The sequence below is a fragment of the Plectropomus leopardus genome, chromosome 23, assembly GCF_008729295.1.
Source record: "Plectropomus leopardus isolate mb chromosome 23, YSFRI_Pleo_2.0, whole genome shotgun sequence".
In the NCBI taxonomy this organism is placed as follows: Eukaryota; Metazoa; Chordata; class Actinopteri; order Perciformes; family Serranidae; genus Plectropomus; species Plectropomus leopardus.
In genome coordinates, this window is record NC_056485.1 from 13,312,273 (window position 1) to 13,333,683 (window position 21,411).

At 36.8% G+C, this 21,411-nt stretch overlaps 1 protein-coding gene across 1 annotated transcript in view; it reads left to right on the top strand.

Annotated features, from left to right (window-relative positions):
* The window catches only part of col4a5 (collagen, type IV, alpha 5 (Alport syndrome)), a 52,979-nt gene extending 47,204 nt beyond the window's left edge, over positions 1-5,775 (top strand). The window contains exons 42-49 of the mRNA XM_042512581.1: positions 116-187; positions 352-480; positions 1,279-1,377; positions 1,467-1,679; positions 2,363-2,540; positions 2,625-2,739; positions 2,887-3,059; positions 3,995-5,775. Of these exons, the coding sequence (XP_042368515.1) occupies positions 116-187; positions 352-480; positions 1,279-1,377; positions 1,467-1,679; positions 2,363-2,540; positions 2,625-2,739; positions 2,887-3,059; positions 3,995-4,076 (1,061 nt within the window). The 3' untranslated portion in view covers positions 4,077-5,775. The remainder of the gene's footprint in view (positions 1-115; positions 188-351; positions 481-1,278; positions 1,378-1,466; positions 1,680-2,362; positions 2,541-2,624; positions 2,740-2,886; positions 3,060-3,994) is intronic.
* Positions 5,776-21,411: the final 15,636 nt, after the last annotated feature.

Here is a 21,411-nt window from a genome sequence, read left to right on the forward strand (position 1 = left end):
GGAAACCTGCCTACTGTAATTGACTTTTGCTTCTCCTTCCTACTATCCAGAACTGTAACCTAATCTTGTAAATTTAAGCAAAGCCCAAACATTTCTATCATTGTGTTTTTGCCAGGACCAAAGGGAGACCCAGGACTTCCCGGTGGCAGTGGCCTTCCTGGTGACCCTGGAGACATCGGACCTGCTGGTGGGTGAACACGTTTGCCTCTTTAGTTACAGTGAAAAGTGTCAGTAATAAATACGGACATTTTACTAAAATTCTATATATTTCAACACTAAATGTTTAGTTTAAATGACTTGTCAGACATAAATACAAAACAGTTCTTTCCTATGGTATCATTTGACCTTTAGGCCCTCCCGGTGACCCCGGTGTACCTCCGGCTCCTATTGTGGTGAAGGGAGAACGTGGACCCCCTGGTCCTCAGGGTCTGCCTGGTGGTCGGGGACTGCCTGGCTCTCCTGGGCGTGATGGACTTCCAGGTGAGTGAATGTGGACTCTTTATGGGATCTTATGAAAGCCACAGGACAGTTAGATATGAGAAATTACAGTAACAGGTAGTCGTGACAGGATTTTACAAACTAATGATTCAGTTTGACTTTTGACTTTTGACGATTTGTGATTTCAACATTTATTTTAGCACTGACCATGCGGTCTCAAAAGTGCAGCTCAGGTGGCCAGGAGGCTATGCTGTGTCTATGCTGTACACAAAAAGGTGGAGATAATACTGGATGAATAGTTGATGCTGCTTTTGTTTTATTTCTAAAGCTGATGTTGAAACACCAATTCCTCAGTTACATTTTAATTTTATCATTATTTTTTTCAATAACTGACAGCTTTCAAAAGGGGGAGCCCTTCATGTCTGTTTTAGTAATAATAATAAAAATAATGGTAATTCAGTGACATTCTTCTGTTTTAAAAGTATTTTTTAATGTATTTTCCGATTTTCATCTTTACTACTGTGTATACTCATAATAATCACAAAAAAGTTTGTAGCATTACATCTAATCTTTAGTACAAATAATAAAGGTCAAGGTCAAGGTTTGTTGTCATTGTTGTCCATGTGTCCCACATGGTAGATAAATGAAGAAGACAGAATAATTCGATTTTATTAAATAAATATATTAATATAAATTAAATAATTTTAATTTCAGTAATTAAAATGAAAACTTTTATTGGTGAATTTTTATCTAACCTTTAAAGATTTCAAGTTATTTTAGCACCAGAGATGGTTTGCTGATTTAACACAGAGTACTCTTTTCATCTCTCCCTGCTCTCAGGTTCGGCTGGTGAGCCTGGAGATTCTGGTCTGGAGGGTCCTCCTGGTTTCAGTGGTCCACCTGGCAGGAAGGGAGACGGCGGACCCGCTGGTCAGCCTGGTGAGTAACTTAAGCATTTTTTTTTTCTTCCATCCAGTGGTTGAAATTACCATCTTGACTGAAGTTGTATGTCTTTCCCCTGATTTCAGGTCAGCGTGGCTACCCCGGTCCCCCTGGTTCAGACGGTCCACAGGGTCTTCCCGGTCCTCCAGGTTCAGTCTCTGCAGCTCATGGCTTCCTCATCACTCGACACAGCCAAGGACAGGAGGTGCCCTACTGTCCCGAAGGAACTAACCTCATCTACGACGGCTACTCCCTGCTGTACGTGCAGGGCAACGAGAGAGCGCACGGACAGGATCTTGGTGCGAAAGAGTTTCTGTTTTATTAAGCTTTCAAAATCTTATTTTACAGGATTACTGCTCATCCTTAAAAAGTCTTAAAATGCACTGAATTAGTGAATCTAAAAATAAGGCCTTAATTGGTATTAAAATGTCTTAAATCAACCTTTCAAAAGTCTTAAAATGACATGGGAAGTTGAACTTTTTTCTTTTTTCTGACATTGCTTTGTAAAATCTCAGAATTATTGGTCAAATATTTTTTTATTTTTATAATTTTTTTTTAAGAATTTACCAAATCCCTCTTCTTAAGCTCTTCATAATGGGATTTAAAGAAGAGGGATCCCACACACATAATGAGAAACAAAATCTGTAATGAAACTCACCAATAAATGCTTGGTATTTCTCAACTCTAACCAGACCTAACATATTCCCTGGACCAAAAATTCAATGTTTTATGTTATAATTAATTAACATTAACATTTGGACAAAAGTACTCTAATTCTAGGTAAAAAATGTTGGTTCATTATTCATGTTTGTCTTTAGTTTAGTTTAGTTTTTTCCAGTTTTGGTTTTTGTAAAACTGATCTTAAATTTCATCCTGAGCATTTAAAAAAAGTCTTTAAAAGTATTCCTTTTAATTTGCCTTAAGCTCTAGGACCCCTGACGCTATCATTGCGTTTTTTGACCCTCTTCTTCCTCTGTTCCAGGCACGGCCGGCAGCTGTCTGCGCAGGTTCAGCACCATGCCTTTCATGTTCTGCAACATCAACAACGTCTGCAACTTCGCCTCCCGAAACGACTACTCCTACTGGCTGTCCACACCTGAGCCCATGCCCATGTCCATGGCGCCCATCACTGGAGAGAACATCAAGCCTTACATCAGCAGGTAGGGATGCAGAGAGAGGGGGAAGACGAAGGAGATGATTAAAGGGAAGTTGCAAGGTGTTTGATTTGACATTTCTGCGTGTAGGTGTGCAGTGTGTGAAGCTCCAGCCATGGTGATTGCAGTCCACAGTCAGACCATCCAGATTCCCACTTGCCCTTCGAATTGGGAAGCTCTGTGGATAGGATACTCCTTCATGATGGTAGGACATAACAAACACACACACACAGTTTGCACTCATTACTATTGTTTACAAAATGCCCCTTAAAATGACAGTAAAAATCACAGCTACATTTTTTGCCCAATACTAAAATATAAAAATAAAATAACGTCTTCCTGTCTTCTCCAGCACACCAGCGCGGGTGCAGAGGGCTCCGGTCAGGCCCTGGCCTCCCCCGGCTCCTGCCTGGAGGAGTTCCGCAGCGCCCCCTTCATAGAGTGCCACGGCAGAGGGACGTGCAACTACTACGGCAACTCCTACAGCTTCTGGCTGGCCACGGTGGAACCGTCTGAGATGTTCAGGTACGGATGCAAGTGATTATTATGTGACAAATGATTAAACAACCTGTGAGTGAATTGCTCTTTAGCAGGGAGCCCATACTGATCTTTTATGATTTGTGAGGTTTGTCAGGAGGACAAAGACGCAAAAGAAATTTGATATTTAGACAGATGGTTTATGTTAAATAATATTTTTTACCGCTGCACTTGAACCATAATGTCATTGTAAAAGGAGCAGATTTGTTTAGTCTGTCCCCAAGCATCACTGCCAAAAACACACAACATGCAATAACTTGCTGTTGATATTAATATTGTAGAGTGAAAAAATATTAATATCATTATTGTCAGACTGGATTGACAAACGTAGCCTAATCAGAGCCTGGAGTTTTTTACATATCTTTTTGTACATTTTGATATTTTTAGTGTTGTTTTTTTTAACTGCAAGACAGATATGTATTTGTCAATATTCTACACTGTACACACTACAAAAGCTAAAATCTGCCAATATATGGACTTGGTTGATTTCTTTGTCTGGCTTGAGCAGCCAATGTGAAATCCTAATATCTAAATAAGGTTAATAGTTTTAATAGTTTGCTTAAAAATGCTTAAAAAATGCTAAAAATGTATTTATATGTTTATATGTGAATGTTTTCAGACCAAAATTGTCCAGGACTGTATCTCATTTGAAAAAAAACATTGAAAATATTAATAAGATATTAATTAATTATTAATAAGAAGCCTAACAGAAAAATAAAATCAGGACAAGAATCAGAAAATGTTCGTGCTCGAGGCCCATTGTGTTTTAAATGTTGGAAATCTCATTTCGAAAAAAAAAACAAAAAACATGCAATGTCACTGTTAACAAACCAGGAAGTTTCACATGATTTGTTGTCTCTCAAAATAATAGAATTATATTGACATATATTCATCTTTCTATCTTAACCCCTCCGCCCTTACAGGAAGCCCCAGTCGGAGACTCTCAAGGCGGGTAACCTACGGACGCGCGTCAGCCGTTGCGTGGTCTGCATGAAGAGGACGTAACGGCACACAGCAACATTACCGGGGACGCACAATCAATAACATGATTGAATGATGGGGGACAAGTAGGTGGGGCGGTGGTCACAGTGACGGATAGGCCGTCACCTGACGACAAGGTGGAATTCCAATGGTGCATTGTCTTCCAGAAAAAACTTACAACTTAAACAATGGTGCTACTGTGCGACACAGCTTAAAAAAAAAAAAAAAAAAAAGAAAAAAAAACTGACGTAAATAAATCTTACATTTATTCTTTTTTTCTCTTAAGAAGTACCTCAAAATGAAAGCAGAAAAATATCCACTAAATGGTGCCATGATGGATGTGTGACAACAAAAGTGCATATTTCATTCTTTTCCCTTTTCTTTTTTTTTTTTTTTTTTAAAAAAAAGTCAATTTTGACGTTGGTGCAACAAAAATGTGATACTCTATATCCATTTCTTAACAGAACTGCTCTTTTTTTTCTATTTTTTTTTTTTTTTTGGCCTTATTGATGAGGAGTGGATGGTCTCCACGGTTACCAAATCGGCACTTTGACTTCGGAACATCCAAGATAAGAGATGCACTGACGATGAGCTTTCCTTAGTGAGACTGCCTTTTTTTATTACTAGCTTTTTATTCACTCTTTCCTTTTCTCTCTCTTTTCCTCCCTCTCTCTCTCTATCTGTCATTTTTCTGTCGTTTTAACGTTACATTTGGTGGTACTAACCCTGCTGTAGCCCGCCTTCTAACCATCAGCCTACACCTTCTTTCTCTTACTTTTTTTTGTAAGTAATAAAATGTGTATATTGTGTAAAACACCTTTTGTTTTTAGTGTATTAGGTCCTGAATCGGTACCAGCTGTTTGTTGTAAGACAATTTTTTCCAGGTTCTTTTTAGCTCACACACTCACGCATGCACACACATACACACAAACACACACACACACACACGTTCAGTACATTGCTCACTGACGCACATCGACTCAGATATTGTACAAAGTAAGGCTTTTATGAATGAAACAGTATTTTATATATAATAAATATATATTTGAATAAAGAGGATAAAAGGTATATAGACTTTATTCGGCTGTGGGGAGATTGTTCGCTGTTTTCAAACACAAACAGAGGTCAGGCATTTCACTGAAAAATAAAGCCAACTACTGAGCACAAACAGAGCCATTTTCCCTTCAACATAACAGTCTTGTATGATATTAACGATGCCAATCGCTTAAACCTTTCGTATTCAAGTTGTAGAATTGATAAATGTTGAACTGAAATAAAGGGGATTTGCTTTTAGCTAGTCTAATGATTGGGGAATGTTACAGATATTTGTGCAAAAAAAGGATTTGAATTAAATCTTGGCTCCTTGATTAGAAAACCTCGATATTTGTTTTGTGTTCTTTAACATTTCCAGGTGCTGGGCTTTGCTTGTAAAAAGAGGGCCTCAGGTTTTGGGGTCTATTTTGCACCCAAAATGTTCAAATCCACTTTCACTGGCTTGAATTTTTATCCAAAATTGGTCAAAGTGTTCACACTTGACGCTGTTGAAACACAGATGAAAGTGTCTGTACATTTCTTGTATCTCATCAGGTGTGCAGACTCCTGATGTACTGAAAGTCTACAAGAGCTGTTCTAGGGGGTGGGGTGGGTGGGGATTTTTTTTCCTGTGATTTTATTGTTATTTTTATTTTTTCAAAACTGCTATTATGAATTCTAATTATGTCAACCTGGGGTGCGATAAAAAGATGTGTATTTGTTTTTTTTTTTTTTTTTTTTTGTTTATTTTTCATGTTATGTTATCCAGAAGTTGTTATAAACTTTTAAGACTGAAATAAATACTATGTCCAAAGTTGTGTGTTCTGAAAATGTATGATTGTCACCAACAGAGAAAAGTAGAGTCTCTTACAGTAGAGAAGCAGCTTCATAATCATTTTAGGCTAAGGTTGTTATTCCATCATTATTTCCAGTATAAATATTTCAGAAAAAAGTTTGAATTTCAGTCTAAACTAAGGTTCAGGCCCCACAAGAGATAAGTAAATAAGTGAGAAATAACGTTTTTGGATAGTATGACCCCTGTTGGTCTAAAACTGTAAATTAAACCCTGTGAGAAGTTTATAAAGGCAACATTTTTTTTTTTTTTTTTTTTTTACAAAATTTAAGGATAATCAGCAAAATAACCTGCAAATGACTGCATGTTACCATCCTCTAATATTATTTGAATTTTCGGAGAAGGGCGCATCAAGATAAACAGTAGGTGGCACTAACTCTCCAGGTGGATTCTAACAAACCATCGAAGAAGAAGAAGACATCCAGGTAACGTAAAGAAAAACGCCACAGTGAAACAGTATTGTAAACCACGTGGAAAAATGTGAGTGAAATATGACATCTGTTTTTCAGGTAGGAGTGTTTGGTAGCTTGCTTTTGTTGCACTATGCCTCTATCAAACGTTTTAATGCTAGGCCAAGCTAGATATATTTTGCGTAAGGTCATTACGTCTGCTACGTTTTCCACCTCTGCAAACTATTTCCTGCGCGTGCACGTGTGTCTCACATCACGTTTTCTAGAAGCTCTGACGTTTTGGAATCGCATCAAAAATAGATCCTGGCATCTTTATGAACCATAAGAGTTACATATAGATAGATAGTAGATTCACGATGGCCCTTTAGAATCACATTTAGGTAGGTTTTAGAATATCTTTGACACAATAAAATCACAGACTGTTAGATTCCAGATTCTCTGAAAAATTAAAATTACTAGAGATACACTGTAAAATATATGGCCCATTAAAATCACATATAGTTAGTTTCTAGTATATGTGTGACACGGTAGAATTAAAAATAGATTCTAGAATTTCTATAATACAATAGAATCCCATATAGATAGATTCTAAAATCTCTACGATTCATTAGAATCAAATATAGATAGATTCTAGAATCTCCATGATTCATTAGAATCTCATATAGATTCTAGAATTTCTACGATCCATTAGAATCTCATATAGATAGATTCTAGAACCTCTATGACACAATAGAATCACAAATAGATGGATGATAGAGTGTCTGGCACAATAGAATCACATATAGATGGATTTTAGAATCTCTATGACACGATAGAGTCACACATAGTTAGTTTCTTGAATCTTAATGAGACAAAAGAATCACATATACATAGATTCTAGAATCCGTATGATGCATTAGAATCATATATAGATGGATAAAATAATTTCTTTGACCAGTATTGAAAATTATGTTACAGAATTATTATTTTTAAGCATTTAAAAAAATCCTTATTAAAATATTTTTCTTGTCCTTTTTTTCTTGTCATTTTTATGTATTTCTTAATAATAAGTAATAATACATTTTTTTTTTTTTGAGTATTTTTTAAGGTGCTCAAAGAAGCTTTACTTTGCTACATTTTGGGTAATTTCTTCTTATAAATTGCTAATTGCCTTCTTCCCATCTGTGAAAGAACTCATGCTTTCTCTCTGATTACAAAGGGTTAGGCAGTAGCTATAAACATGTGCCTCTTCCTGGAAAAATGAAACCCTGAATAACACCTCCCTCTTTTTCCTGATCACAGCCAGTCCCCTTCAGCCCGAGAGTCCTGCCTCCTGCACTGATCAGCCACTGAACACGAGTCTAAGCAGCATGCTGGTAAGTGTGAGAGCTGACAATCCACATTTAATCCAGATCAGCATTTTCACATAAAGTAAATCAACACAAATCAGCGAGAAACATTTATCAGGAAGTGAAACAGTTTGACCTGTGCTGTTCCTGAGAGGCATCATGGCACAGCGAGGACTTCAGTCTGAACTGGAAAAACGCTGTTCAGTGTGTTCTGAGTTACTGGAGGATCTGTTGGCTTTTCCCTGTGGGCACAGCTCCTGCAGGAAATGTATTAAAAGCCTCTGCGATGAAGAGGATCAGGAGAAAACCCACAACTGTCTTCAGTGCAGACAGGTCCTCATGCCGAGGCCTGTCCTGGAGGACACCACCCTGTTAACAGAAAAGACAGGACACCAAGCTGCTCCAGGACCTGCAGATGAGACAGGAGCTGTGTCAGAAAGTCTTAATGAAAACCACACCATGATGTTACAGACAAAAACTGAAGGGGACACGTCACAGCCAGAAGAGCCCAAAACCAGGGCAGAATTCCTCAGATACTCCTGCGAAATAACACTGGATCCAAACACAGTAAACGCAAGTCTGCTGTTATGTGACGGGAACAGAAAAGTAACAAAAATGGACGAAGATCAGGCATATCCCAGTCACCCTGACAGATTCATATCCGGGTCTCTGGTTATGTGTAAAGAGAGTCTGACTGGACGACATTACTTTGAGGTGGAGAGGAACGGGGGAGCTATTTCTGTTGGTGTCTCATACAAGGATGTCAGCAGAACAGGAACTGAGAGTATTTTGGGGTTCAATAACAAGTCTTGGGCTTTAGATTGTTTCGACAATCGTTTTGTAGTCAGACATGTGTGTATCCATGCTGCCAAGCCGCACCCCATGTCCTCCAGAGTGGGAGTGTTTCTGGATCACAGAGCAGGTATTCTGTCCTTCTACAGCGTCTCTGACACCATGACGCTCCTCCACAGATACCAGACCGCGTTCACTCAGCCGCTCTACGCTGGACTTTGGGTTCATGGTCATAAATCCTCTGCGGTGATGTGCTATGAAGCCTCATGCTGACTGTGTGAATTGAACATGGAAATCATGTTGAGATCAAGCCGTCTTCAGCATTGTTCATGTCTTTTGCTGCCAAAAAGTTCTTTAATGTTCTGGAAAGCTAATCTGTAGCTCACTGTTACTAAGGGACTGTTCTTTATTTATCAGAGAAAAGGAGTGGCTGGACTGTGACCTTTTTACTTTTAACTTGGACCTCCCTGAGTGACTGGTGTAAAATGCATGACCCACCCTCCACCAAAAATTCTTCAGTAGATTTTATAGACTGACCCTTCGATGTATTAAAGTGAAAAGGTAAAGATGAAATTCTTGACTTGTAAAGAAAAATAAGATTTTCTACCCTTGACAGTTTTTTTTTTTTAAGATTTTGAGGAAATATTACTTTTTTAAGCTCAAATTTTTTTTTTTTTTGTTTGTGATGGAAGAATTTGTTGCACATGATGTGTCCAAGGACCATTGGAAATTTGAAAATTCTGCATTTATTTTTGTTTTTACAGGTTCTGGCTATGAGAAGTGGTCTAATTTTGGTGTTTAAAAAAAAAGAAAACACGCATGTTTTCTTCTGCATGCTTTCTTTAAAGATTGGCAGTGAAGTTAATACGAAATACAGCCAAAATAATAATAATAATAATAATCAAGAAGAAAAACATAGGTCCCTCGTTTTATTACTTAAAATAATAATTTGATAAGCCTCCCTTGTTTTGCAACACCCCATGCCAAGTGACAAATCGTTTGAACATCCTTAGAGGAGGCAGACATCCTTACAGCTGATATCTCAGACTCTCAGTAACTCACACCAAATAAATCAAGTTTGCTGGACTGCAGTGTCTGGTCTTGTCCTGCAGAGGGAGACAGAGACAGCTGTCTGTGTGAAGACGCGTACAGTCGATGACTGATTTCCAGTTTTCCACTCATCACTAAACTGTAAAAACTAAACTGTATTATAATATAAAAAACCCTGTAAATATAGTTTTAATCAGACCAATATGGACCATAATTCTATGTTGTAGGTCACCGTAATCAAAGAAAACTCTGAATTCAGATGTGTTACTGCAGCCTACAGTGATATAATGTAATTCCACCCTGCCAGTATCACCACCCACCATCACTAGATGCAGTAAAATGTAGTCTTAAAATGGCTAAAATAAATGTAATAAATAATTAAATGTATAAGCTGATGTAATTGATGGCAGGGCTTCTGCAGGTAAAATTACCACATGAAGAAGTGGAACATTCGACAGGAGCCCAAATACTCAAATATTTAATGTATGTCTGTGAGGTTTTTGGTGATTTAGATCATTCCTAATTTGTTTTGGAAATAGGTGTGGCTGTGTGTGCTGTGTGTGCTATTGATTTATAGTTTCAAACTATTAAAAAGGACTCCAGATCTCGCCTAGTACAGTTAGTGACCAGCAGATGGCAGCATTACTGCACAGTCTGTCACAATACTCAGACTATCCCCTCAACATGAACACGTTCATAATGATCCATGTCACATATTAGTGAAAGTCTGCACATAAAATAAGGCAGATAATATTTACTCGGTTATAAGTTGGCTGTGATAAAGACAAACAATGATTCAGAAATTGTAAACAATGCTAATAAAACTCATTGTAAATACAGTATATAGGCCTAAACAAGCAAGAAAACCTTCAATAAAGCAGTATATATGGCTGTAAATCATAATATTTCAAAAACTGTATTGATACTCATTATTTAGGTTGACATGTCTTTATTCAACAAGAGCTTTATTTAACAAAAAAATGTACAAAATATGCCAGATAAACAAGAACACACACATATGTGAGAGCGCAGATAATTGATATTCTTCACAGAAGATAATAAATAATAAAAACTAATACTCAGAATATTAAAACATAAATCAATAGAAATCTTAAATAAAAAGTTTTCTTTTGTTTTTTTTGTTATTTGTGAGAGCAAGAGCAGCCAAAATATTAAACATTAGTCCACAAATCCTCTGGTGACGTCACCGTGGATACATCCATTATGTTATGCAGTCTGTGCTATGTAGCCAATATTTAAATGCACTAATATTAAAGACGAATGTAAATATATAATGAGGCCAAAGAATGATCAAAATGACAATTAAGATCTTTAATGAAAATATTAAATAGCAGAAAATTTAATAAAGAAGAAAAAAATGTATAGAGACAGTAGGAAGACATAATTGCAGTGTCTTATCTAATGCACATCTGGTGGACACTTTGATATATAAAATATTCCCATTTTGCAAATAACGCACAAACAAAATGAAAAAAAAAAGAATGAATTAAATCACCATAGAAATTAAGACCAGGGTGCCTAAACACTGGAGGGAGTCTTCTTTTACTTTTCTGTTTCTCTGCGTGATAGCTGCAGCTATTGTTTTGGTTTCCTAAGCCGTTTGAGGCTACAGGCTTTCTTGACTAATCTACTTCCTGATTCGTATTGGCTGAGCTATAGAGACAAGAGAGGATCGGAGGTGAGGTGGTCTGTGTGTGTTGTCTCAGCTCTCTAAGCTGTTTAGAGCTGCTGCTGCCTGCTGGTTCCTGGAAAGACATACTGATCTTTTGTTTGAGCGTGTTTTCCCGGCTTGCATTCGCTGCTCAGAGGCAAGTTTAGAGAAACACCACGAAACACAAAGCATGATATCACACAGCTGGTTATACCGTTATACTGACTATTCGCTTTTATAAACTTGTTGTTTCACAAACCTTCCTGTTTAACTTCATTTTTTTAATTTGCTGTCTTCACGTGTCGATATTTCTAGCTTTCTGTTTTCTCTGTGCTTAAAGTTATATTTTAACTTTTAAGTAGTGCAGACGTAAGAACTCGAACTACTTCGACTTCAACTGGTGACGGCTGGGAGGTTCCTTAATGTTAAGAGAGCCCATCCAATTATCAAAAAACGGATTAGGTGTTCCCTGCGCTCAAAGACCCGAGGTGTCCTGCCAAAGTGGTATCACAGAGGTTTACAGTAATGTGTCTTTAGTACATTTAAAGATCCTGACATTGGCGGATCTTCCTGTAGGCAGCTGCAGAGGGCACCGCCCAGAGGGGGGACGCCAAATTATTATTTTTATTATTTTTTCCTTTTTTGTTTCAAAAAAATTGATCAAAGTCAAGACTGACGAGTCCCTAATGCTAAACTTTGAATTTAGAGTCCCATACAAGTCATAATTTTACCCTTCACCACGTGAAATTCTGTGTGAACATCAGATTGGTAAGCTTCTGAAAATCAGGAATCAGTATTTATTTTTCAAAGCAAGTTTGTTGAAAGTTGCTGTGTCTCTGCAGTTGTTGAGGCATGCGTTTGTGTTTTTGTTGATCACAACATACTTTTACGACGATGGTAAAATTATCTTCGGTATCTCTAAATGGCGCTCAGCGCCGTCATGTTAGTTTTTCATTGTTCTGCGAGGCGGTTTGATTGGATGCTGTTGATCACAATTAGCCCTAAAAACCTGAAAATTAATAAGCATTCTAGCACTTCTGATTCCCTCAACTTAAAGTCAAATTTTTTTTCTAAATGTGTTTTTAGTAGCGAGCTTAGACTTTCAAGTTTTGTTCTATAACGTAAAATACCTCAGTAAATACCCAACTCGTAAATTTTAGGGTCTTTACGTGTCTTAAAAAAGATTTTTGTGTGGCTAAATGTGACTACAGAATGTCTTCCCACCATTGAACACGTCTTTACAGCCTTGTTGTAATGGTATAGAAAGTCTTGATAATAATGTAGTTTGTTTATAGCCTAATGTTAGCTATTTACTTCTGGAGATTACATTTAGGCTTTAAAAATCATAAAAGTGGTGTTAATTTGTGAAGATTATCTAACTAAACATGTCATAGTATCATAAACTTTTGTTTGCCGCAGAACTTATTTTCTGCAATAATCTAAAATCCAATGGAAAAATCTCATAGGCTTTTACTCAAGGGACCAGGGCGATAATGTAAGCGTCATCCCTGCATCACTCTATACAGCGCCACATACTGACAAATAACTGTTGACAGAAAATAAATCCAACCTGAAATTGGGACGTGACTTCACCTCGCTACGTGGCAGGTGTTAGTTTAATGTCAGCCTTTATTTTGTAAGGGCAGGCTCTTTTGCTTCCAATGCATATCCGATTATAAGTCGTGTACAGCATCTGCTCTGAAGAGTACCTGGAAAGCCCTCTCACTCGTTACCTAAATAGGAAACTTTCTAGGATGTGAGAAGGAGGGGTCACCCATGTCGATGGAGTCTTTCCCGAAGACAGATGCTGTTGTTGAGCGTCAACGAGGTCAGGCCTCCCACTGGGTGACATGGAAACGAGATGCGATCTGGTGAAACTCTGACGCATCCTGAAACCATCTGCAAGTATGTTTGTGTGTTTTTGTGTGCGTGTGTGAGGGGTTAGTGAGGGGATTCGTATCCACTCACTGACGAAGATGCTAATAGCTTCACTAATAGTTGAAAAGCCGCGTACAGCAGTGGACTTCGAGCCTTGACCCACATCGCGCACATAGACTCATACGCACTCACACACACACACAGTAACACACACTGGATGTTGTTTTGAAACTCTAGCACCAGTCTACATCCCCAGTGGGCCCACTGGTTCCTCCATCAGTAATGAAACTCTAGCGGGTCACATGCTGGTGTTGAAATGTCCCCTGCTTGGTCCACCGGCCCGGCCCTCACCGTCCACACACACTCACACTAACACTTCATCATCGTCATATCTCTGCAGGCCTCACTGTGGAGGTCTGTCCGTCAGCAGGGAAGCAGTAGCCGCTCTCCTGCAGGCTGCAGAGGGGCTCACTGGGTAAAAACATCCAGGAGGATTAGAAGTTGTCCTAGAAAGCGTCACAAATTTAGTCCATGCAACAGTTAAACCTCAACTTCTTAACCTTTTCCTGCGCACTCCTCCAATGATATGAATCAGCCTCCTATAATAGTTGATTTAATTCACCCTCCTGTGGCCATATCAGGGGACCTAAGCTAAGTATGTATGCTATGCCGAGCAATAGCTTCTACTGAACTCGTGTCTTCAGAATGTTTTTTAGGAGTTTCTAGTCCTGATTCAATTCTGTCATTAAAAGCTGCACAATAGTCGTTTTTTTTAAAGGATTTATACACATACACAGGTGTTTTCAGTTACACAGGAGGGAGGGTGGGTGTTACACTTCCATGTATTGGGTTGGCGCGATCAGTCCTGACCCCAGGAGCGAGCACAACCGAAAACACCGCAATGACCCACTACACGAAAGCTTGTAACTCCTATATGCCGTCAAGTGGCAGGAGTTATTTTGATATTATATTGATATCGGTTTATGCTTTATTTTCTCTCCTCTCTTCAAATTTGATTATTTTGAAAGTGGTCTTAAATTTTGGGCTCCCACAGTCATGGGAAACCTGGAAAATATTTTCCAGGTCTAAAAAAAAAACCCATGGAATTAATAAAAATCACTGAAAGTTTTGGGAAAATCATGGACTTGGTCACAGTAATCTTTGTGAGTAACCCTTTTTGTATGCGCTGCCTAGTGCAGGACAAGGTATTAACATTTTTTTAATCATTTCCAGGAAGTGAAAAACTCTAAAATACCAAGAAAATATATAAAATATAAAATGTAAACATCTATTTTGATTTCATTTTTGATGCCTTTAAGCTGGTACTTACTGTAAGTGATGCCACCAATTTCTAAAAATAAAGGTGAAATATTAAAATGGAAAAAAAAATCCCACACACTGTCTCACTTACTGCTGATTTATTCTACGCTCATTTCACACAATGTTTCAGCCAAAAGGGCCTTCATCACCTATATGCACCTGTCGCTTTTAAGCAATTGGAAAACCAAACTCTGTGTGCAGCACTAGTCCGAATAATAACAATGTCGGGAAATGTTGAATTTACCTTACAGATACAATACAACTACAATGACCAAGAGGCAATTGTGGCGTGACTGTGCCTTTAAGACACGCAGCAGAGGCCTAATCAGGTACATTAAGTGATAACACCTGTTGATATCGAGGTGTTCATTCAGCAGACAAGGAGGCAACATGAGCATCATGTTTCTGTCCATCTCATGAGTGTAAGTCCAAAATTCACTCTCATTCCTAACTCCTGACAAACACATTTAACTCTAGCTGGAGGTTCATGTTGTCTGCTTTTTATGCTGTGCAGGAAGCACAAAGTGGGTTTAATATCCCAGAAACATGACAAAGAGCTACTTAATAACTCAAATATACTAGGCTCACTTTAAAATCTGTTCTCTGTATCTCTTATCTCTGCGCTGCGGCTTTAAGGTTTACTCTGGGTTTGGGTCACACAAATACCCAAAATGAAATTGGTATCTTAAAACCACTCATGCTGACGTATTTAGAGGCCTAGATGTCGTCAGAGAAAGCTTACAAATTTCTATCTGTAGTGCAATCGGAGGGCAGTTGTACAAAGAAAGTAACACATCAAGGTTTTTGAAACAATGAGATACATGTTTTGCTAAAATGACAGTTATCTGATTATATGCGTAGATGTCAAAAGTGGCATTTCAAACTAACAGCTTTGACCCTAAGCACTAATTGACTTTCATGCCTCTAAACAATGAGGACAAAAGGTCAAATATGTTAGTTAAAAATAATCATTTGATGATTTGATTGCTGATCACTTGTTTGGTCAGCTGTATAAACTCAGAGAAGCGATTAAAGGGGGAATTCCCGGCACAATTTGACTTTTAGGTTGTTAGTTTTGCACAAAGTATAATTCACAGTGGTTTGGCAGCATGTTCTTTTAAATAACAAAAAAACAGACCCAGAAGTCACTCAAATAATTTTACTGAATCTGGAAGGGTTTATTTTATGGTGTTTTTTATTAGTTTTAGTTTTTATTCGGTCATAGCTATAATCTATATTTCTTTTTTAAATGTTATAGTTACTTTTTAATGTATTTTTGTCATTTTTATTGCAACTTTTTGATGTATATTTATGATCTGAGTGTTGAAGTTCTTGAAGTAAGAGTTGAAGTAAAAGGGTCATCAAAAAGGTTTTAAGGATGATTGATTGACAGTTTCTTTCCGATATCTCTATCTAAAAACTTTGATTAACTTTGATTTAAATTTGTGTCAGAGGAATGAGCAAGTGGCTTGTGTTTCAATTTAAATTTTTCAGCCATGGTGCATAAATCTAACTATGCAACACTGGTTTTGACCTTTAAGGACTTACAACAGTTTTAACCATGTTTCCATTTCCCTGTCTGATTCCTCTTTACCTGTATAAAAAGATCCAATTTAAGCTGGAAATGTACTTTTCATCATGCAACAAAATATACATTTTAAAGGGAGTGTTTCAGGTCTTTGGGAGGCAGAAATCACAAACAGTATGTTTTGCAACCAGATACAAAATTGCAACAAATTAAATTTCTTTTTCTTTTTGACCAACCACTGAATCCACGATTAACTATTCAGCTGAAAAGTTTATAATGTTGTTTATGAAATCACTGTATTCTCAAACTGTACAAGTGTGCCAGTTTTCATGCTTTTAGAAAAAAAGTGAGATCACCTCAAATTTGGCACATATAACCTGCACTAAAAAGTGATCTGTAATTGTTGTCTCTTAATATGTATTCCTTAAAATAGTTTAAAAGTTGTTTAGATATCCACCATTACCTGAGAGGTTTATGCATGTTTAACCATTTGAAACCTGAGCAAATTGGCTTTTTTTCCTCTCAAAAAATGGGGAAGAAGGCAATGAGGAACTTAACAAGAAATGGCCCCAAAAATAGCAAGAAATAATAAAATGTTATATGTAAATAACAAAAACAAAATTACCTTAAGAAAGCGCTTTAAAAAATCTATTTTTTTCTGCAACATAATGGATATATATATATATATATAATATATAAGAATTAAGAATTAAGTAAGAATTAGTATAGTTTTCTGGACAATTTTCCTTCACATTTTATATTATATATATATATATATATACATACATATATAGAGGTTTCAGGTTTCTTTGCCATTTTTTAAAAGATGAATGCAGAAAAAGCAAAAACTGTGGCATAACAGTTCACTGAAATACCAGAAATTAAGTGATTTGATGCTTAAAATTCACTGGTTGAGGACAGGGTTGGAAATTAACTTTTTGGTCCTCCTGCCAGTGTGGCTGGTGGATCCCAAAAATCTCCCAGCCTCTCAATCGATAACTGATCTTTTTTTGTCTGGTAAATAATGCAAATCCGACAGCACTTGCATATGTTGTTATCTATCTTCTGTTTCATGTGTGTTTCCCCCTCCATATTGAAACAAAACCTACCCATTTGAAAACATTTCAACAGCAAAACATTGAAATGAAACACAAAACATTATTGTACTTTTCCTCTGTATTTTAAAAAGGCAGCTTATTGACTTACAAGTAGAAAGCAGAACAAAACAAAGTGTGTCTCAAAACTCTCTTCTCAGCTGACCTCTTATAACCAAAGTGAACTTTGATATTGTTTTGACAGTTGGACTTTGAGATGCTGGGCCCGTCACCTGAGCTGGATAAACACTGTGTGTCACTGGCCGAAAACTGCTAACCTGCCAAAAGAGCTTCAGGAATGAGGAAGTAAGTTCTTGTTTTGCCGTTGACACCCACGTTTTTAACGGGTTTCAGAGGCCAAAGGGTCACGAAACCCAGTAAAACACATAAATGGTTATCAGTTAAGTCGAGGGCAACAACAGATCTGCGGTCATGTGGTTCCATGTGGTTTTCCATCATTCATCATTCATCAGGATCTTAGTTGTCGTGTCATTTTGTTTGAATGACTGGGTTTAATCAATCGATAAGTGATGGATCAGAGTTTATAATGGCACTAAACAAGCATCATTGTTGTGTCAGTTGCTCCTCGTGAACACTGAATGAAATTAAACAAAGACTGCACACACAGTGCAGATAAGAATGATGTCATCTCTTTAATAGGCATTTATTACACTAATTTAAGCCGTATGTGAATATTGACTCTTGGACTCTTTACAACTGTCACAAACACCGGAAATTAAATTAGCCTAGCTTTCGCTCTGGTGCTTGCCCTCATGTAACCATTGCCAATTAGCTTAGCGCACATACTGGAAGCAAGGGGAAACCAAAAGAAAAAAGCAATTTCTTGATTTTATATTATCGAATGCAGATTAAACAAGCTCGGTTATCCGAGATTTTGGGATTCTAAATGACTCCTGGTCTGCAGCAACATCTTTTCGGCGGGGTAGACATTCTCACTCGCACATTGTCAAATACTGTCGCTTGGTCCGTTGGCATCAAACCATGAGCAGGGTTTCAAAGGTCATGGAAATTCACAATCATATTTTTCATGTCTGAAAAAGTAATTAAACTTTTAAAAATCATTGAAAGTTTTGGAAAGATCATGGAAATTTTTTGTGTGTAATTAAAATTGTTACAGTAATTTTTAGGGAATAACCATTCGCGTAATGGCAAATGCCTTTTAATATATGCCAGTGTGGGAAATTTTGTTTACCATCATGTTCGTTAGTTTTCACCCCCGTGTTTCCTTCTCTTCATTCACGTGTGCCTGCCAGCTCAAAACGATTTTTGAATAGATTTTGAATCCGAAATGTTTGAAAAACGACTGGCACATGGGGCAAGATTTTTTAAATTTTTGTAATGGGTCTTTGAAGAGTCATGGAAAGCTTTGAAATTTTGTCCTTGAAAATGTAGGGGGACACCTTCTTTGGGGCTCTAGGTGCCCGTCCAGTCACTTTTCTAGTTCAGGGACAACGGTCAGTGTGTGTGTGCATTGTGTCTTTCTGTTTTCAGTGAAAATGCACTCTCTTAAAATAAATAATAATAATTAAAAAAAACCTTAAAAACATAAGTAAAACCTTTGTTTTGAGGTTTACTTTCGATTTAGGTAACAAAAGTATGTTTTTAGGTTTAGAAAAAAAACATTTGGGTTTGGCTTCAAATAAGTAGATTTGTGAGAAACTATACTACTGCAATATGCCATTGTATATGCCATACTATATTATTATACTAAACTATATTTACTGTTATGTTAATGTGTTATACTGCTTAATCACACTGTATACTACTATATTATATTTCCATTTGATTTCCATATTAATACAAAATGACGCCTTTTGTCTTGCAGTCTTGTCTCTAATTGCTCTTTATAGTACCTATTTTAGTTGTATTCTTATAATAGTTTTATATTCCTTTTATTATGTATTTATCCCTCTTATCTTTGTCCTCGTGTTGCTGCAACACTCAAATTTCCCCTCTGGAGATCAATAAAGGCTTATTGTATCTTATCTTGAAGACATTAGGATTTATCATGTGGGGAACACAACTGTCCAAAGCAAATTTCATGGCTGTTGACCAAAGTGTTGGACAGACCTTTTTACTGACATCACCGTCCTGATTGCAGCGGGTTTTGAAAGGATTTTATCAGGGATATTTCTCCGCCTGTAGAAGAATCATGCGGTCCTCCACTGTGAGAGAACACATTAAAACAACATGTTCTCAGAGGATCGAAATGATGTTTTCCTTCTTGGCTCCTCCAGGTGCTGATGTAACATGTTTTTGGTTCAATCAAAGCGTGTCTTTGTTGAACATTTCAAACAGACACACTGTCAAAAAATACATTCAGTGTTGAGCAAACACACACAAAGATTAGCATTTCTGGTACAGTTACACCAGATTTTTTGTCTTCAGTGACGTCAAACTCTCGATTGGAAGTCCTGTTCATGTTTAAATCAAAACTGGAGTGTTTTGTAATATTAGTTTGACATCTAGAGAGTTGTATACTGTCATGGAGGAAGTATTCAGATCCTTTACTCAAGGAAAAGTACTCATATCACACTGTGAAAATACTCAACTGCATGTAAAAGTCCTGCATTTAAACCCCCCTTTTATCTAAAAGTATGTAGATAAGTATTATTAGCATTTATTTAAAGTACTTAAAGTAAAAGTACTCATTGTGTAGTAAAATGGTCAGTGTTTTACTAAATCTGATGTTTTCAGATTAATAGTGTTTTCTGCATTTTACTGCTGTACATATTCCAGGTTTTGCTAAATTTAGCTCCTTTATATACTATTGCTTTGTGTATACTATTTGCGCACTCAAAATAAAATTTACACACATTTTAATGGATTTCAAAACTTTCCCATGACTTTTCAAAAACCCATACTACTTTGTTTTTCTTTCACAAACTGCCCAACATATCAAACTCTATTCAAACATAATTTAAGATAGCTGAACATGAAGTACATAAAGGTAGAGACAGAGCGCAGGGAGAAAATGGTGAAAAAGTGTGTTATGGTACACAAAATGTCACAATGTTACTTTGACAGCTACAGAAAATAAATTTGCTTTTAAGTTAAATTACATGAAAAGTTATTCACAGAGGATTACTGTAACAATTTCTTTAAAAGTCTATGTTTTTCCCTAAATTTGTTATTGATTTTTATTAATTCCATGATTTTTTTTAGGCCTGGAAAATGTTTTCCAGGTTTTCCATGACCGTGGGAACCCTAAATTTAAGACCAATTTCATAATTATTAAAACCGAAGAAAGGAAAAAAAAACCCAAAAAAACAATATAAACCGATATCAGTTACTTATGGTAAGGGGACATTTGTCCAATTATAAAATAAAATAAAATAAAAACAATTTAAAAATAATTAAAATGATTTTTTGATTGGATGTGGTAAATGTATACGAGTACTGTTGGTTCAACTATCCTGATCTTTTGTTAATGCGGGAGGCATTCTGTATTAGTGTTTCAATAATAAACGTTACGAATTATTTTGAGGTTTTATTGTGCAACATCAGAAAAACCTGATTCATAAAATTCTACTTTTCATGTCTTTGCATTTTTTAAAGACAGATTTATTTAAGGCACTGTGATACTTCCAACAGCCTCATTTTTAGATAAATGAATTGAATGCCTTTTAAGACTTTTAAAGGATCCACAGGAAGTAGAAGGATAATTTTTCTTAACCTGGAAGGGGACATTTTATCCTTCAGTTTTTTACAAACATTAAAAAAAAAATCAGTTGCTGGTTTTCACTATACAGGAAGTGTTTAAAAAAATGTAATTTGAAAGTAACTAAAGTTGTCAGACAAATGTAGTGGAATGAAAATTACAACATAAACAGTAAATACAATATTAACTTAAAATGTGGCGCAGCAGAAGAATAAAATAGCATAAAATAGAAATACATCACACACAGGCAGAAAAAAAGAGCTGAGACCACAGTGGTTACATGAACACATTTTTATTGCAATAGCTCTATCGAAAGCAAAAAAGTTTTGATAAATATAAACACTATGCCGATGCTCAAATCGCCTCTGAGTACCCCTCCTAACCCCTTTCCCTCCACGAGGAAAAACAAGAGAAAGAAAGAGAGAAGGAAGTAAAACAAAAACAAAAAAAAAAGGGGGGGGCACCTGCTGAGGCGCTGATCATAACATGAAAAAAGCGACAACTTGAGTTTTCCTTATTTACAGAAGGAGGATTTCCACTTCCACCACAGTTTTCTCTTTTTTAACTCTTTTTTTTCTTCTTTTTCGTATATAGGACGTACGTCGCTGAAAAATAATGCACATACGAAGGATACACACCTCCACAGTATTTTTTTGAACTCTTTCTCTTTCCTGTAAAGCTAATAAACAACAGCATTCAACTCGGAAACTAAGAACACAG